This window comes from Scardinius erythrophthalmus (genome assembly GCF_964197995.2).
Source record: "Scardinius erythrophthalmus genome assembly, chromosome: 11".
Classification (NCBI taxonomy): domain Eukaryota; kingdom Metazoa; phylum Chordata; class Actinopteri; order Cypriniformes; family Leuciscidae; genus Scardinius; species Scardinius erythrophthalmus.
The window spans coordinates 2,976,796-2,995,043 of record NC_138231.1 but is presented as its reverse complement, the minus strand read 5'-3'; the positions used below and the strand labels follow the sequence as shown (position 1 = coordinate 2,995,043).

At 40.5% G+C, this 18,248-nt stretch overlaps 1 protein-coding gene across 1 annotated transcript in view; it reads left to right on the top strand.

Moving 5' to 3' along the window:
• Window positions 1–3,766: 3,766 nt before the first annotated feature.
• The window catches only part of arhgap39 (Rho GTPase activating protein 39), a gene marked incomplete at both ends in the record, with an annotated part of 69,323 nt that continues 54,841 nt past the window's right edge, over window positions 3,767–18,248 (top strand). The window contains one exon of the mRNA XM_081378118.1: window positions 3,767–3,831. Coding sequence (XP_081234244.1) covers window positions 3,767–3,831 — 65 coding nt within the window. The remainder of the gene's footprint in view (window positions 3,832–18,248) is intronic.

Below are 18,248 nucleotides of genomic sequence, written 5' to 3'. Positions count from 1 at the left end.
TCTTATGCACAATGGTATTATTAAGATTTACATTGGCATACTAAACAAAAAGAGAAAGACGTTACTTAAACGAAATTATAAATATCAAAGTTAATGTATTAGTGACATCACATGAAGAAAGTCTTTGAGCTAAAAGTTTGAGTTAAGTACGACTTTCCGAACACTGTAAGTAAGTTAGTAAAGTTTATTTGTATAGCACCTTTCACAGACAAGGAAGGGTCACAGAGTGCTGCACAGTAATAAAAATAAACAATAAAATAAAATAACAACTGTACAAGAACAAACCTAGTACAACTCCACAACTGTACTACCATCAGATTCCATAAAAATTCAATAACAAACAAATCAAATTGTTAGGTAAATGCTTGTCCAAAAAGATGAGTCTTTAAGTGTTTTTTAAAAGATTCCACAGAACTCATAGTTCCAGAGCTTTGGAGCCACAACACAAAAAGCACGGTCACCTCTTGTCTTAAGGCGTGTTCTGGGAACAGTTAAAAGATCTTGGCCTGAGGACCTCAGAGAGCGACATGGAGTGTGCATATGTAATAGATCCTGGACGTAAGAGGGTGCTTGACCATGCAAGGCTCTGAAAGTAATGACCAAAATTTTAAAATGTACTCTAAAAGCAACAGGAAGCCAATGAAGGGCCTTCAGCACAGGAGTAATGTCTGACCTCCTGCTGGTCAAAAGCCTATAGCAGCTGCATTCTGTACAACCTGCAGTCGATCTATAGAAGAGTGTACGGCACATTGCAATAGTCCATTCGTGTAGAAATAAAGGCATGAATAAGCATCTCCATCTCTTTTTTTGAAACCATAGATCTAATCTTAGCAATGTTCCTGAGATGGAAAAAACAGGTGCGAACCACAGACTTAACATGACTGTTAAAGCACATCGATCTGTCAAAAACGACACGCAGATTTCTGATGTCACTGCGGTCAGAGGATGATAGACCCTCGAGGGCGGGCCTGATCTTAGGGCTAATGTTGTCTAGGGCAAAAATCATCACCTCTGTTTTATCCGTGTTAAGTTGCAGAAAGTTCTCAGCCATCCATTTATTAATGGAGACTAAACAGTTCAGCAGAAGGGACAGTTTGTCTCTACCTGGACCAAATGAAATAAATAACTGGATGTCATCTGCATAACAATGATAAGATACTGTCGGATAGATAGATAGATAGATAGATAGATAGATAGATAGATAGATAGATAGATAGATAGATAGATAGATAGATAGATAGATAGATAGATAGATAGATAGATAGATAGATAGATAGATAGATAGATAGACCGACAGACAGTCAGATAGATAGATAGATAGATAGATAGATAGATAGATAGATAGATAGATAGATAGATAGATAGATAGACCGACAGACAGTCAGATAGATAGATAGATAGATAGATAGATAGATAGATAGATAGATAGATAGATAGATAGATAGATAGATAGATAGATAGACCGACAGACATATAGATAGATAGATAGATAGATAGATAGATAGATAGATAGATAGATAGATAGATAGACAGACAGACAGATAGATAGATAGATAGATAGATAGATAGATAGATAGATAGATAGATAGATAGATAGATAGATAGATAGATAGATAGATAGATAGATAGATAGATAGATAGATAGATAGATAGATAGATAGATAGATAGATAGACAGACAGACAGACATATCGATAGATAGATAGATAGATAGATATATAGATAGATAGATAGATAGATAGATAGATAGATAGATAGATAGACAGACATATAGATATATAGATAGATAGATAGATAGATAGATAGATAGATAGATAGATAGATAGATAGATAGATAGATAGACAGACAGACAGACAGACAGACATATAGATAGATAGATAGATAGATAGATAGATAGATAGATAGATAGATAGATAGATAGATAGATAGACAGACAGACAGACAGACAGATAGATAGATAGATAGATAGATAGATAGATAGATAGATAGATAGATAGATAGACAGACAGTCAGATAGATAGATAGATAGATAGATAGATAGATAGATAGATAGATAGATAGACAGACAGACAGACAGACAGACATATAGATAGATAGATAGATAGATAGATAGATAGATAGATAGATAGATAGATAGATAGATAGATAGATAGATAGATAGACCGACAGACATATAGATAGATAGACAGATAGATAGATAGATAGATAGATAGATAGATAGATAGATAGATAGATAGATAGATAGATAGATAGATAGATAGATAGATAGATAGATAGATAGATAGACCGACAGACAGATAGATAGATAGATAGATAGATAGATAGATAGATAGATAGATAGATAGATAGATAGATAGATAGATAGATAGACCGACAGACAGTCAGATAGATAGATAGATAGATAGATAGATAGATAGATAGATAGATAGATAGATAGATAGATAGATAGATAGATAGATAGACCGACAGACATATAGATAGATAGATAGATAGATGGATGGATGGATGGATGGATGGATGGATAGATAGATAGATAGACCGACAGACATACAGATAGATAGATAGATAGATAGATAGATAGATAGATAGATAGATAGATAGATAGATAGATAGATAGAAGGATAGATAGATAGATAGATAGATAGATAGATAGATAGATAGATAGATAGATAGATAGATAGATAGATAGATAGATAGATAGATAGACCGACAGACATATAGATAGATAGATAGATAGATAGATAGATAGATAGATAGATAGATAGATAGATAGATAGATAGATAGATAGATAGATAGAAGGATAGATAGATAGATAGATAGATAGATAGATAGATAGATAGACCGACAGACATATAGATAGATAGATAGATAGATAGATAGATAGATAGATAGATAGATAGATAGATAGATAGATAGATAGATAGACCGACAGACATATAGACATATAGATAGATAGATAGATAGATAGATAGATAGATAGATAGATAGATAGATAGACCGACAGACATATAGATAGATAGATAGATAGATAGATAGATAGATAGATAGATAGATAGATAGATAGATAGATAGATAGATAGATAGATAGATAGATAGATAGACCGACAGACATATAGACATATAGATAGATAGATAGATAGATAGATAGATAGATAGATAGATAGATAGATAGATAGATAGATAGATAGATAGATAGATAGATAGATAGATAGACCGACAGACATATAGACAGATAGATAGATAGATAGATAGATAGATAGATAGATAGACCGACAGACAGTCAGATAGATAGATAGATAGATAGATAGATAGATAGATAGATAGATAGATAGATAGATAGATAGATAGATAGATAGATAGATAGATAGACCGACAGACATATAGATAGATAGATAGATAGATAGATAGATAGATAGATAGATAGATAGATAGATAGATAGATAGATAGATAGATAGATAGATAGATAGATAGATAGATAGATAGATAGACAGACAAATAAACAAAACTTATTGATTTGCTTATTGCTTTCTATTTTGCATGATTCCACACAGTTCGAGATGCGCGCCGGCGTTCTCGAGTTGCCATGGTAACCCGCTCTCTCCAGCCTCCCCGCGCGCGTGCCTGTGCGAGAAACGCAAAATGACGTCAGGTTGTCGGTGGTGACGGAGACGCGGGTGGACAGCGCGTGCTCCAGATACTCGTTCATTCGCGTTCACACACACACACACACTGCGGCGGCGGCGGCGGAGCCTCTCTCACCATGACTGGCGTCCTGTGGATTACTTTCACTGCGTGTTAAAGCGGGAACAAGAGGCACCATGGCTGAGAGGTAAACATGACGCGCGCTCACAGTTACAGTTTCGCGAGCGCAGTGAAATGCGGTGATTTACCGATCGCGATGGAGATGCCGGGCGCGAGACTGCGTGCCTAACGATGCTCACCCATCGGCGGCATCAATTGCATCACTTAAATACGATGTGTGTTTCTATATGTTACTGTGTGCATGCCTGTAGGTCCAGCCCGGCTCGTGCATGACAGCCTCCACACCCATAAGCGTTTAAGAGCTGCGAGCTGATCCCTGCACCGGTTCATTGTTGATTTTCTGTCATTCCTCCGTAAAGACACGGACACGCATCCCCCCGAGGCGCGCGCACGGTGGGGCGATGCGATGCGATGCGAGGACGCGCAATATCCTATTTTAAGCAAAATGTCATGACAGGGATGCAGACACCTGCGGCACGCGAGACTCGACGCGATATCCGGCAGTCTCGTGCTGTTTCATTATTCATGGGTAGTGTTGAGGAAGTCAGCGATCCATGTGGAAATGTGGAGTGGCATTTTTATTGGCAACCTCCTTCTGTTTATCAAACAAAGCATTGGCCATGAAACGGATGCACAGGGACCCTCTGCAGGGACCCTCCTCTTCTATATATATATGTGTGTATGTATAGGCTATATATATATATATACATGTGTGTGTGTGTGAGGAGAAAATGAGGAGGATCAAATGTAAATTTATGTCCCTGTTACACTTAATTTTCCTGATTAAATAGACATTACATAAAAAAGAAAGACCAAATACAATTCTATTATGTATTTTTACACTATGTAATGTTCTATACATTTTCATTTCAAGTTAGTGTTTTTACGCATTTTTATATTTATCCCGAAATAATAACTAAAGGCAGTAACAATCTAAAGCTTCCCTTTTTATAGTCAACTTATTTTCGGCTTGTACACACTGCTCACAGTAATATCTCAAGCTGATTGTGCACTTAAACCCCCACAGTCATCATGTTTTCAGGCCATTTCAAGTGTGACTTTGATGTGACATTAAGCAATGATATTTAAGTGGCTGAGTTGTTTACTTACTTTTTAATTAGTCTTATCATTAACACCACCATTGTCTTCATTCAGGCCTATTTGAGAATGTGCACGAAAACAAGAGGCGGGATTCATCGCACAAACCAATCATATCCAATAATAACCGATCATATCCAATCATAGCGTGATGGAGGCATATATACCAAAATTATATTATTTCACCAAAAGTACATATATTTAAAATTCTTCATGCTTTAAAATATCTTGAATGTAACTCGACACCCTTGCCTCACTTAGTATACGCGGTTCTATGAATATGCAAATGAGCCCCGCCTCCACTCACTCACTCAGCTCAGAGACCCACTGGTTGACGATCACACGTTGATCTGATTGGTTACAAGGTAGTTTTTGAGGTCAGAAACACCAGCGATTTCAAAGCGTGTTTTTGAGACTGTCTTTGGTTCACTGCAGTTTTAAGGAGGAAATACTCAGCAATGCTGTCGACTTATGAATTTACACATGGTTTGTCTTAAAGCAGATTAAACACACCATATAGACAGATAAACAACATTAAAGGGTTAGTTCACCCAAAAATGAAAATTATGTCATTAATGACTCACCCTCATGTCGTTCCAAGCCCGTAAGACCTCCGTTCATCTTCGGAACACAGTTTAAGATATTTTAGATTTAATCCGAGAGCTTTCTGTTCCTCCATTAAAGTCAATGGACGTGTCACTGTTCACGTCCAGAAAGGCAGTACAGACATCATCAAAGTAGTCCATACGACATCAGTGGCTCAATCTTAAGTTTATCAAGCGACGAGAATACTTTTTGTGCGCAAAAACAAACAAAAATAACGAATTTATTCCACTATTCATTTCCTTCTCTCTGGGCCTCGTAGTGTTTTTGCGCAGTGTTGCACGTCATCACGCATCACACATGACCAGCGTCGGCCAATAGTGAGCCTACGTGGTGACGTGCAACACAGACACGCTGCGCAAAAACACTACGAGGCCTTTCATTTTTGGGTGAACTAACCCTTTAAGAGCTTGTGAAAAGCTTGGGTGAAAATATTGTTCGCAATGCTTCATTGTAGTTCTTTCTCTCATTAAAGCTGGTAAGTAGTCTTGTACCTTTATTTTTTTGTCCAATTTTCAACTAAAAAGTGGGCGGGCACTAATGCACTCTATTGGCTCACATGACTTTGGTGGGCGGGGTTTTGGAGAGAGGGCATTTGATTGGATGTAATTCAGTGGTGGAAGTTAGCTAACTGTTGGAGCAGGAGGGCAGGAACATACTTTGCACAAATATTATATTCAAGCGTGAATCCTTGTTTATTGTAGATACTTAGCATGCATAGGCCTACTTGTGTGACAAGCGATAGAGTTTCCATTATCATTAAACCTAGATATAGATATAAAATGTCAGCAGTTTAAGCTGCAGTCCATAACTTTTTTGGGTTAAAAATTATCCAAAATAAATTTTTGAGCAAGTACATAACCAGCCAGTGTTCAAAACTCTCTGCTTGCCGTAGCTCGATTCAAAACGTAAGCTTGTAATGATGTTTTTAACTCCAGTGGTTCTGGTGGATTTCCACAGGAAATTCGAGCATGTGTTTGCGTCATCACGTCACATCTGTCCACATACAGAAGAGTCTCGGCTAGTGGGCTTTGAGTGTGAGGATGCTGGAGGTGGAGATTTATAGCCTTTTCTCACAGCACTTGATATAATTAAACTTAGCAATTTAATGGCGGATCCAGAAAGGTTCAAACGACAATCACCAGCTGGAGATTCACCCGTTGTAAAATGCAAAAGACTTCAGACTTCGGAGTGTCTACAGAAAAACAGAGACTGCAACCGGCCCATGCGAAAACAAGGATAATATCAGAAGGGCATTAAATGTCACGCACTGCTGATGTTGTTAACATTAACAATTTGAGAACAAAGTATAATTTGCACGGTTTGACGTGATATGATAAGCGATCGTTAGATTTAACTTAGATTTAACTGATAATAACTGCAATAGCAGATTCCGAACAGAGATGGCGACAAAGAGGAAAAACTACGGACTGCAGCTTTAACTAACTGTAACTTTAGTGAGTCAAAAACATACAGCGCAACCAGTGTATTCCAGTTCACAAATGAATGACTCTTTTGAATCAGCTCTTTTCTGTGAATCAGAAACATACTTCACCAGTGAAGACAGTTTATCAACAAGTGACATGAACTTAGGAGTCGCTGTATGAATCAGTCTGATGAATCCTTCACTGAAATCGCTAAAGAAGCATCAAGATATCATAACTTTGAGCGATGGAATATTTTCTTAAAATCAATTTGATGTGTTGAATATTTATGTAAAGGTGTAATAGTTACGTTCAAGATAATGAATCGGAACTGAATCAAATGGAGAGCTTGTGAATCGAAATGTAATTGTACATCAGAGAGAGGAATATGATGCTTCAGATTTGATCTAGGTGTGGAATAGAAACAGGTTGTGTGTGTAAATGCATGAAAGCACAGCTGTGGAGCGCAGATTTGTTTCGTCCCGTCCTCGTTGAGTCATTCTCCGAGAGCACAGGCCTAAATAATGTTGACCATGTGGTCATTGTGAATGTCATTGTGTTGAGGCATTCAAAGCATGGTGTGCACAGGTGCTGTCCTGACGAACACATGCTAGACTTCAGGCCAGTATATTATTTATTAAAGTGCCCCATTATGCTCTATCTTATATTACCTTTCATGCAGTGTGTACTGTAAACCCTAACGCTCAATAATAATTAATTGGTTTGAGTAGGAGAAACTTAAATTAAACGAATTATAGTTCAGTCAAATTAACTTTTGACTGTTTAACTTAACAAATTCACATTGAGATTACATGAAAGTTTTAAGTTAAATGTATAAATTAGTGTACTCAAACATTTCAAGTTAAGAACAATTAAAATGTGCAAGTAAAAAATAAAAATCTGCCAGTTCTGCTTACTAAAACTTTTATTTTACTTAAACTTAAAATTTGAGGCAACTTATTCGGGTTTACAGTGCAGCTGTTTGTGAATGTTAATGACCTGCAAAGTTTTATAGATCAAATAAAGTTATTGTCTCCTAAAAGATAGAATCGATTCTGAACTGCTGAAATGAGTCGTCAGTAACTTTGAAAACCTATGTGACAATGTAACTAATTTGCATAATGCCAGCCTGTGGTGTTCATTGGCTGCCGGCAAACAGCGTCTCTTTGCCCCGCCCACAAACACTGTAGTTGTATCTGAGACTGGAAGAGTCTGGTTTGTGTTGTTCATGTCGAGAAGACGCTGCAAATCCACTTCAAAAGGCTGAGACTCGAATTAATACAGTAAAACTGACGCCATCGTTACAGTTCATATCACTGTGTATCAAATGCTGAGAAAGAGCTGACATTCAGATATGCTAATGAGCGTTTCGTTTCTGACATGCACTGTAAGCAGTCGACCAATCACAACAAACTGGGCCGTCTGACCAATCAGAGCAGAGCAGCTCTCGGAGAGGCGGGGCTTAGAGAGACTGAATCTCTCGAACTAACCGTTTCAGGCTCTCTGCGAAGATGAATGAATATTATGATAAAGTTGAAGTGTTTTTGACCTTGAATGCATGTACATATATTATAGGAGACTCCAAAACAACTTTAGAAACCTTTAAAATGGCATAATAGGGGCAATGAAATGGTGTGAATTAGCTTTCGGTTGAATATTTTCAGTATTTCAGTATTTCAGTTGGTTGCCAATGCAACATATTTAAGTTCTTCATCTAATACTTATATTTTATTTTAAGCTGTATTTCAATTAACTAAAACAATTTTTAGTTAACAATAACAAACCGTCCATTTGATGCATGTTGCACAAAAATTTGAAAGCAGAAAAATTTGAACTTCTAGAAGTAAAGATGCACATGTTTGTCTCAAAATCCCAGTTGTGTGTAAAAGGCACCAGAGCTGTCATGAGCAAGAGGAACTTGTTGACCCACTAACTTCATCACACACGAGGACCGACACGCTACTGTTGGAAAAGCTGTTGTTGTGGTTCTGTCGCCACCGGCGCTCACACACACACACACACACACACACACTGCGATGTGAATCGATTTGGCCTGTTAAACACGCTTGACCGACCCATTATAAGCACAGTATGTTTGAGCCGCACGGGTCGCTGATCCTGGTTCAGTTGCTAGAGGAATCTTGTTGCGTCTCAGTTACAGTGAATTTCACATTTGCTAACTAAAGTTTTTCGTAGTTCATTATAATTTAGACATATAAACATATTCTGTGCTTGACTATCTGTCTTTAAATATGTCTGTCTCGTATAAAGCGGTAGTTCACGGTAAAAAGAAGATAATAAGCGTGACTTCTGTAAAAGACTTATGACATTAACATAATATTTCTGCATTACAGTAATGAGTATTTGGAAGTATTTAAAGACTTAACTTGGTTCAGGTATTTGTCTTTGACAAAAATATTTGACAAAAATGGCAAATACAGCTACATGTTTTATTTTAGTATGCAAAAAATAAAATGCATAATAAAAGGAAAAAGAAAAACATCAGTTATTAATATTTCGTTAGTTTTCTCTTGTTTTTTGCACGTGTCCATAATTTCTTTGTATAACAGCCTGGCTAAAAAATGATGTCCGTGGAATTTGACTTTTTATATTGCGTTATTATGACAAATAAAACAATAGATGCAAGCATATGCTTATATATATATATATAAACATCAATACAATTATGCCCAAGTAGATTTTAAATACTTTTATTTATATTTTTTACATTTTTGTCGCATTTTTATATTCAGATTTTAAGCCGGGACAGTTACCTGAAATGACATTTTGGGACTTTTGAGCTCAATATTTCCTTAAAGATTAATTATTGATAATAAATTCTCACATGAGTAATTAAAGAGGGGGAAGTTGAGTCACTTAGTGAAGTGCATTTAAAAATGTATACATTTTTAATATTATGGACACCAGAATTGACACGTCATGTCATTGACCCATATATAGAATGCTTTTGATTTATATGAAGTTTTTCGTAATTCATTATAATTTAGATGATGTTAAACATGCTCTGTACGTGGCTTTCTGTCTTAAACTATATCTGTCTCATAGTTCACTATAAAAAGAAGATAATAAGCATGATTGTACAGATGATGCTGATGCTGCGGTTGAGCAGCGGCTGGCTCTCAGCGAGGTCAGATGAAGACACTCCATCACACTAATGATGTTTAAATAGACCGGCCCTTTTCATGCTCGTTTGTAATGTATACTTATAGATTAGCATACAAGATGAAAATGAAAACTACAAGACATTATTTAGAGATGTAGGTGAGGACAAGGGAACTAGACGTTTGTAATACCAAATTTTGGATTATTGGTCAATCTCACGATTTATATATATTTAATAAGCAATATAAATATATATATATATATATATATATGTATAGTAATATAACATGCCAAATTGCACAGACATCATTTTTTTTTGCCATTGTTATACAAAGTAATTATGGAGAAATTGCAAAAAACATGAGAAAACCAACGAAATATTAAAAACGGATGTTTGCTTTTTCCTGTGAGCTTTTAATTTTATTTTTCTCTGCATTTTATTTTTCGCATAGTAAAATAAAACCTGTAGCTGTAGTTTGCCTTTTTGTCAAATAATTTTACCAGATAAATATCGTAACCATGTTTAGTGTTTTGGTCTTTGGTCTTCCCTCATATTTAAAATATTAAAAAAACAAATATATATATATAATTTTCCTTATGTTTTGATGGTTCAACCAAACTTGTGGGGTGATTAAAAGCAAATATCCCCTCCATATATATATATATATATATATATATATATATATATATACACGCACACACAGTATATGTAAATGTATATTTCCATGACACTTATATACATTTACCTCCCAAATTCTCATTACTGTGATACAAAAACAGTGAAAATATTATCTAAATAGCAATGTATTTTTGTAATAAAGTTTCTGTAATTTTAGTATTTATTTTAATGAATTTAAGTTTTCTTTAGAGTATTACAGAATGTGTTTTTCCCCCCATTGTTATTGCATTACAGTAATGAGAATTTGGGTTTGAATGCACTTAATTTGCAAATAGAAATAGAAAAAATTATAAATTTCTTTTTGTTGTAGGTTTGGGTTGAAATATTCGTGAAAGTGGCCCAGATATGGGTCAAGAGGTGAGATTATGACTGAATGAATCATTAATCCAGATTAATGCAGGGAATCATGATGTCTGACGCCAGGACGGGAAAGTCTCAAGATAATAAATGATTTCATGAGTGTCAGTAATTAATGTGCACTTGATCTGATATGGAGGCTGTAGTGACTTCAAATAAAAAATGAGGGGATAATGAGCCGCCTGATTATTATGACTCATGCAAAATATGCAGATTACAGTGAGAAATATTGCAGATCAGCAGACAGACACTCCTGCCACATTTTATGTTTTCAGTAAGAGTGTTAAAAATAATGTGTATCGTGGAGAAAAAAGCAGATATCACCTCAAATTAGAGAATAAATGCAATATGGGCTTCAAAAACGCTCATTTGATTTGAATTGCTCCAAAAGAGGCTGTTCGTTTGTGCTCTGAAAAAAGTGAAAGTGAAATTTGAAGCTCGTTTCATGTGTTTCCCCTCGAGCGAGAAAAGTTGCAAGCTCTTACATTCAAAGTCTTGTCACACAGATAAGTGTGAGATAGTGGGACTCGCTCGGCTACAGGCACACACACAGTGACAGTGATGGGAGGAAAGCAAAGAGTGCCAGACAGAGAAGGAGACGAGTGGAGAACGGATGAGACAGTCAGTGGCGGATTTAGCTAATCGGGGGCCCAAGGCGAAGGTAGGTAGGCTATGGGCCCCTCCCCATCCAATCTTTAAAAGAGAATGAAAAAAATATGTACTGACTGAATGGTGGATAGGCAGGTAAAGCTAATCTACGGGGAAGTAAAGGTTAGAGTGGAGAAAAAAACGTCCCCTTTAAACCCTGCATACACTTCTTTACTCCTAAACAGTAACATGTTACAATGTTTACATACAATTTCTGGTAAGCTATGTTTTTTTTTTTTTTTTTTTTTTTTTTTTTTTTTGCTTGACAAATTTCACCATTTCGATTAAATTCTTGTCATTTGATTCAATATTGACTCATTTGGATAAATATTAGGTAACGTTTCACAAGATAGGCGTTACGTTTTCTCAAGAAATAAAAGCCCATAAAAGAAAAAAACACTTATTGATCGATATTATGAATGAGGAATATACATTTCGGTAAGTTATACTGTATCTTTCAACATTGTTAATTCGTGTTTATTTACTATTACCTATGATCAGTTCAAGTGCCGCTATAGGAATCTGTCACGTACCTTAAAACGGCAAAACGGTATTTATTGTTTGAATTTCGTAATAGAATTGACAGAATCTGAGAGCTGAGATTTTTTTAAATATCATGATTCATAAGTAAACTGCTCAGTTTTGTCTGTCGATCTCCGTGTCCTCATTGCTTAACGATTTTTCTGTGCGTTGGACGTTGTTGTTCTTGATCTGTAGCCTATCACCAACAGTAGCCGTAAAAAAGTTTGTCATCTTTGACAGCGTTCCCAAATACTTATCAGCGTCTTTTCACTTTTTTCTTTTATTTGAGACGCTTGGGTAACTTCGAAACTTTAAATTTTCGCGTTTAGACTCGTCTTGCTCTGTTTGTGTATTTCCCAGTCCTCCTGTTACTGCGTGTTGTTTATCTTTCGCGCCACGCACCTTTACGGACATTTTGCTTTCCTCCCGCTTCCTCCTTTTTTCAGCACCGCTTGGGTAGCTAGCTTCGCTTCATTTTTACTCTGTCTGTTACTCTGTAGGCCTACACTCTGTCTGTCAATCACTTCTTTTTCTTCGTCAGGATTTTTGGCACAGCCAGGTTGTCACTTTCGCAGATGCGCGCAGTAAGTGAGATAATGGAATAGTCCAATGTAGTGAGGCGGGGGGCCCCCTCCTGTCTACGACACTAATGATTTGATGCCATTTTTCGCAAATTGAGTTTTAGAAAAATATAATAAAAAAATAAAATAAAATAAAACCTTAAGCATAAGTTAATAGGGCATTTTGGGGGGCCCCTAGGTAGCTCGGGGCCCAAGGCAATTGCCGACCTTTGCCTAATGGTAAAGTCCGCCCCTGGAGACAGTGTGTGTGTGTGTGTGTGTGTGTGTGTGTGTGTGTGTGTGCGGATCACTGAGTCGAGCGGGAGACGCTCAATTCCTCTGTGTTTCGCCTGTGTATCAGAGCATCTAAAGCTTGGATACCTGTGTGTGTGTGTGTGTGTGTGTCCTCACTGATCTACAGATGTGGAATATGGGGGTCATGGAATTGCAGAGGATGTGGTTGCTAGGATACTGTTGCCGGGATGCCTTTGTCTGGTGGGGCGGATTGCTCTGATGCTGATGTCTATAGAACTAGCCTTAACTGTGAGGTCACACAACCCACACACACACTCCCACACTCTCACACACACTGACACACACACACACACACACACACACACAAACCCGACCCCTAAACACACCCATCATCACACACACACACACGCACACTAACCTGACCCCTAAACCTACCCATCACACACACACTAACCCGACCCCTAAACCTACCCATCATCACACACACACACACACACACACACACACACACACACACACACACACACACACACACACACACACACACACACACACACACACACACACACACACACACTAACCACTAAACCTACCCATCACACACACACACACACACACACACACACACACACACACACACACACACACTGACACACATGCACAATCTGATGTGCTGCTTTTTTAGGCATTTTTTCTATTTAGCTTTATTTTAAGTTTATTTAAGTTTAAGTTTTAGTAATTTTATGTGCTTTTGTCATTTTATTTTAGTTTTTTTTATATTTCTATTTGGCTTTATTTTTTATAATTTAGTAATTTTATGTGCTTTTGTAAATTTTTTGTAATTTTTTATACATATTTCTATTTAGCTTTATTTTTGTTTTTATATTTTAATAATTTCATGTGGTTTTACAATTTTTATTAGTTTTTAAATATTTCTATTTAGCTCTATTTTTTTGTTTTAGTTATTTTTATTTTCATTTTTTTTGAGTACTCCAGCTTTCAGTTAGTTGCCAAGGCAACATTTCTAATTTTTATTTATATTTTTTTATTTTAAGTTTCTCATCTTCATTGTATATAGTTTTATTTCAATTGCTGAAACGTTTAATAGTTTTAGTTGTAGTTAACAATGAGAACGCCTCGGTTACGACTGTAACCTCGGTTCCCTGAAGAGGGAACGAGCGTTGCGTCGAGAATGACGCTATGGGGAACGCTTTGCGTGATGACGTCTTGAAGCACATGTAAAATCAGTCCAATGGTGTGGCGGAACGTCAGAGGCGGGTGACGTCACGTACCAGGAAGCTATAAAAGCCGGCCCGAAACAGAAAACGAAAGCTTCGTAAAAGTCTGAAGTCAAGCTGACAGGCATGAAGGAGATATGGCAAGGCGACGCAACGCTCGTTCCCTCTTCAGGGAACCGAGGTTACAGTCGTAACCGAGGCGTTCCCTTTCAAGGGAACTCCCGTTGCGTCGAGAATGACGCTATGGGGAACGTCTATACCAACGCCTCCATAGCTACGAATGTCTGTCCTGTGTGTAATCTAATAGAGCAGCACTAGGATGACAAAACATGAGACCCTGGAGCAGAGTCTAGATCCAGAGAGTAGAACCTGACGAAAGTGTGCGGTGAGGACCAGCCTGCCGCATCACAAACGTCCTGTAACGAAACTCCTGATATAAGGGCCTTAGAGGCCGCCATACTCCTCGTAGAGTGCGACCGGACAGCCAAAGGAGAAGGCTGTCCAGCCACCTCATAAGCAAGTGAGATAGTCTCAACCACCCACTGCTCATTCTTTGCTTAGACACTGGACCTCCCTTGTTAGGGGAGCAAATGTCACTTTTACGCCACAGGGCAGCTCTGTGGACATACGCGTCTAACGCCCGAACAGGGCAAGCAAATTATTAGCCTCCTGGTCCGATTTCGAAAGGGAGGAGGACCTCCAAGTGCCACGAGGGAAACGAGATACCAAAGGGGTCTTTCCCCACAGACATTCCACCCAAAGGAATGTGGTAAGCACCTAAGGCCGCCACATAAACCTTTAAGGTGGACGGGGTCAGACCTGCAGTGAACCGGTCCTGCAGGAACTCCAGAACTGTACCAATTGGGCAGTTGACTGGATCCAACCGACGGTCACTACACAAAGAGGTGAATGCTCTCCAGTTCAGGGCATAAAGTTTCCTCGTGGAGGGAGCTCTGGACTGTAGAATGGTCTCAACAACCTCAGTTGAGAGACCTGACTCTATGAGCTGGGCCCCCTCAGAGGCCAAGCCCACAGGTTCCACAGTTCTGGGCGGGGGTGAAATATCGAGCCCTCCGCCTGGGACAGAAGGTCCCTCCTGACGGGTAGCTCCAGAGGAGGCCCGTCGAGGAGCGACACAAGATCGGGAAACCATACTCTGCCCGGCCAGCGCGGGGCTATAAGAAGCAGGCAAACCCGGTCCCTGCGAACTCTCTCCAGAACTCCCGGGAGCAGAGCAACTGGGGGAAAAGCGTACAGACGTAGCCTCGGCCATGTCTGCACCATAGCATCCAGTCCAAAGGAGCTGGATGCGTGAGGGAGAACCAAAGTGGACAGTGAGACGTCTCTCGAGACGCAAACAGACCCACTTATAAATTCCATATCAGCTCCACCACCTCGGGGGTGGAGCCACCATTCCCCGGGCCTCGGCCCCTGTCTCGACAGAGTGTCTGCTCCTATATTTTGGACCCCGGGGATGTAGGCTGCCTTGAGTGACAGCAACTTCCCCTGGGACCACAAGAGGATATGGCGTGCCAGCGCAAACCCCCTTGATATAGGCGACTACCGACGTGTTGTCCGTATGTACTACACATGGTGTCCCCTGAGACCTGTGATAAAGCTCCTCAGAGCCCGGAAGACAGCTAACATCTCTAGGCGATTGATATGCCAGGAACGATGATGGTCTTCCCACAGACCTTGAGATGAGCGACCCTCAGGATCGCTCCCCAACCCGTGAGGGAAGCATCCGTTGTTAGCAGTTTGCGACGACAAGGAGCTCCCCGCACTGGGCCCTGGGACAGGAACCAAGGTTTCTTCCACATAACCAAGGCACGTAGGCATCACCGCGTGACCTTGATTGTGCGAAATGGGTTGCCCCTCGGGGAAAAACCCTCTGGTCCTGAGCCACCACTGCAGGGGCCTCATGTGCAGCAGTCCAAAAGGTATCCCGTTGGAAGCTGCTGCCATGAGACCCAACAGTCTCTGGAACTGTTTGACAGTGAGCAGCTGGCCTAGCTTTACACTTCTCACAGCTGCCAGGATCGAAGCGTGGCGATGACAGGCGCGCCTGCATCGACACTGAATCCCAAACCACGCCTAAAAAAGTGGTCCTCTGGAGTGGAGAAAGCACACTCTTCTTGGCGTTCAGCCGTTACCCCAACTCTTTCATATGGGCGAGAACAACATCTCGATGTTGAACCGCCATCTAATGCGACTGAGCTAAAATCAACCAATCGTCGATGTAGTTCGTGATGCGAATACCCCGGAGGCGCAGAGGCGCCAGAGCTGCATCCACGCATTTGGTGAAAGTGCGGGGTGATAAAGCCAGGCCGAATGGAAGAACTCGATATTGGTATGCTTTGCCCCCGAAAGCAAACCTCAGGAACTTCCAATGTCACGGACGGATGGAAATATGCGTCCTTGAGGTCTATCGTGACAAACCAGTCCTCGGACTAATCTGTGGCACGATTGTCTCAATGTTAACATTTTGAACTTGAGCTGCATGACAACTCGAAGACCTAAAATGGGACGCAATCCCCCGTCCTACTTTGGAACTATGAAGTACCGGCTGTAAAACCCGGTTTCCCTGTTGGAGGGAGGTACATATTCTATGGCCCCTTTCTCTAACAGAGTGTTTACTTCCTGTTCCATAACCAGAACCTGCTCGGGGCCCACCATTGTGGGCAGGACCCCCATAAACCGCGGTGGGCGTTACTAGAATTGTATCTAATACCCTTTTTCCACGGTCTGCAGGACCCAACGAGAAACATTTGACAGTAGCTTCCACGCTGTCAAAGATTCTACTAGAGGTACCAGTCTCTCGAGACTGGTTTCTGGATTTTGTTGCTGTTGAGTAGTCGGTTCGTCGCCCTGTAACGGCGCACCGGCAGGGAACGACCAAACAGACTGCTCTAGCACCCTCCTCAGAGGGGGCGGGCATCCCGAGGCCACTACGTTTCCGGGTGGACCTTGAGATATGTGCTCGCCGGAGACCGCTGCGCCCTGTAACACCGGAGGCGGCAGGGTTGGCAGAACGGTCCCCTGAGGGCACCGAAGAGAGACGGCACCGTATTTTTCTCCTGCTGTTGAGCAGTCGGTTCGTCGCCCTGTAACGGCGCACCGGCAGGGAACGACCAAACAGACTGCTCTAGCACCCTCCTCAGAGGGGGCGGGCATCCCGAGGCCACTACGTTTCCGGGTGGACCTTGAGATATGTGCTCGCCGGAGACCGCTGCGCCCTGTAACGCCAGAGGCGGCAGGGTTGGCAGAACGGTCCCCTGAGGGCACCGAAGAGAGACGGGCACCGTGAAAAGAGGTGTTAACCGCTCTGCTTCGGGGGGACTACCCTCATTTGTCCTGAGCCCTCAGACATCAGGACTTTTTCCCAGCAGCCTTCTTGGCGGTAATAACGGTCCGCAGATCCGTTTTACCCCTCGAAGACTGCTGGGTTTGAGAGCGCCCTCCGTGTCCCCGAGATTTTTGTGGGGGAGCACGGGAGGAAACGCTCTGTTTCTGAGTGGCGCGGTGCTCAGCGCTCTTTTTAGAGGAGTGAGGCTGCTCCCGCTCAGCAGCCTCATAGAAAGAACGGCGGGGGAGAAGTTTCTGAAGTGCAGCTGCCTGTTTTGAAGCTTCTTGTGACTTCGCTACAGCACTATTAACTGCGTCTCCAAATAACCCTTGCGTGGATACTGGTGCATCTAAAAGAACATGTTTTTCTTTGTCCTTTATGTCACTTAAGTTAAGCCACAGATGCCTCTCAGTGGCCACCAGGGCTGCCATAGAGCGGCCGATGGATTTAGCCGTCTCCTTGGTGGCCCTGAGAGACAAATCCGTGGCTCTACGCAGTTCAGACACCGTATCAGCACTAATACCCCCGCCCTCCTCAAAATCACCCAATAACTCAGCCTGGTAAGCCTGCATTATGGACATTGTATGTAAACACGCTGCAGCTTGACCGGCGGCGGCATAAGCTTTATGAA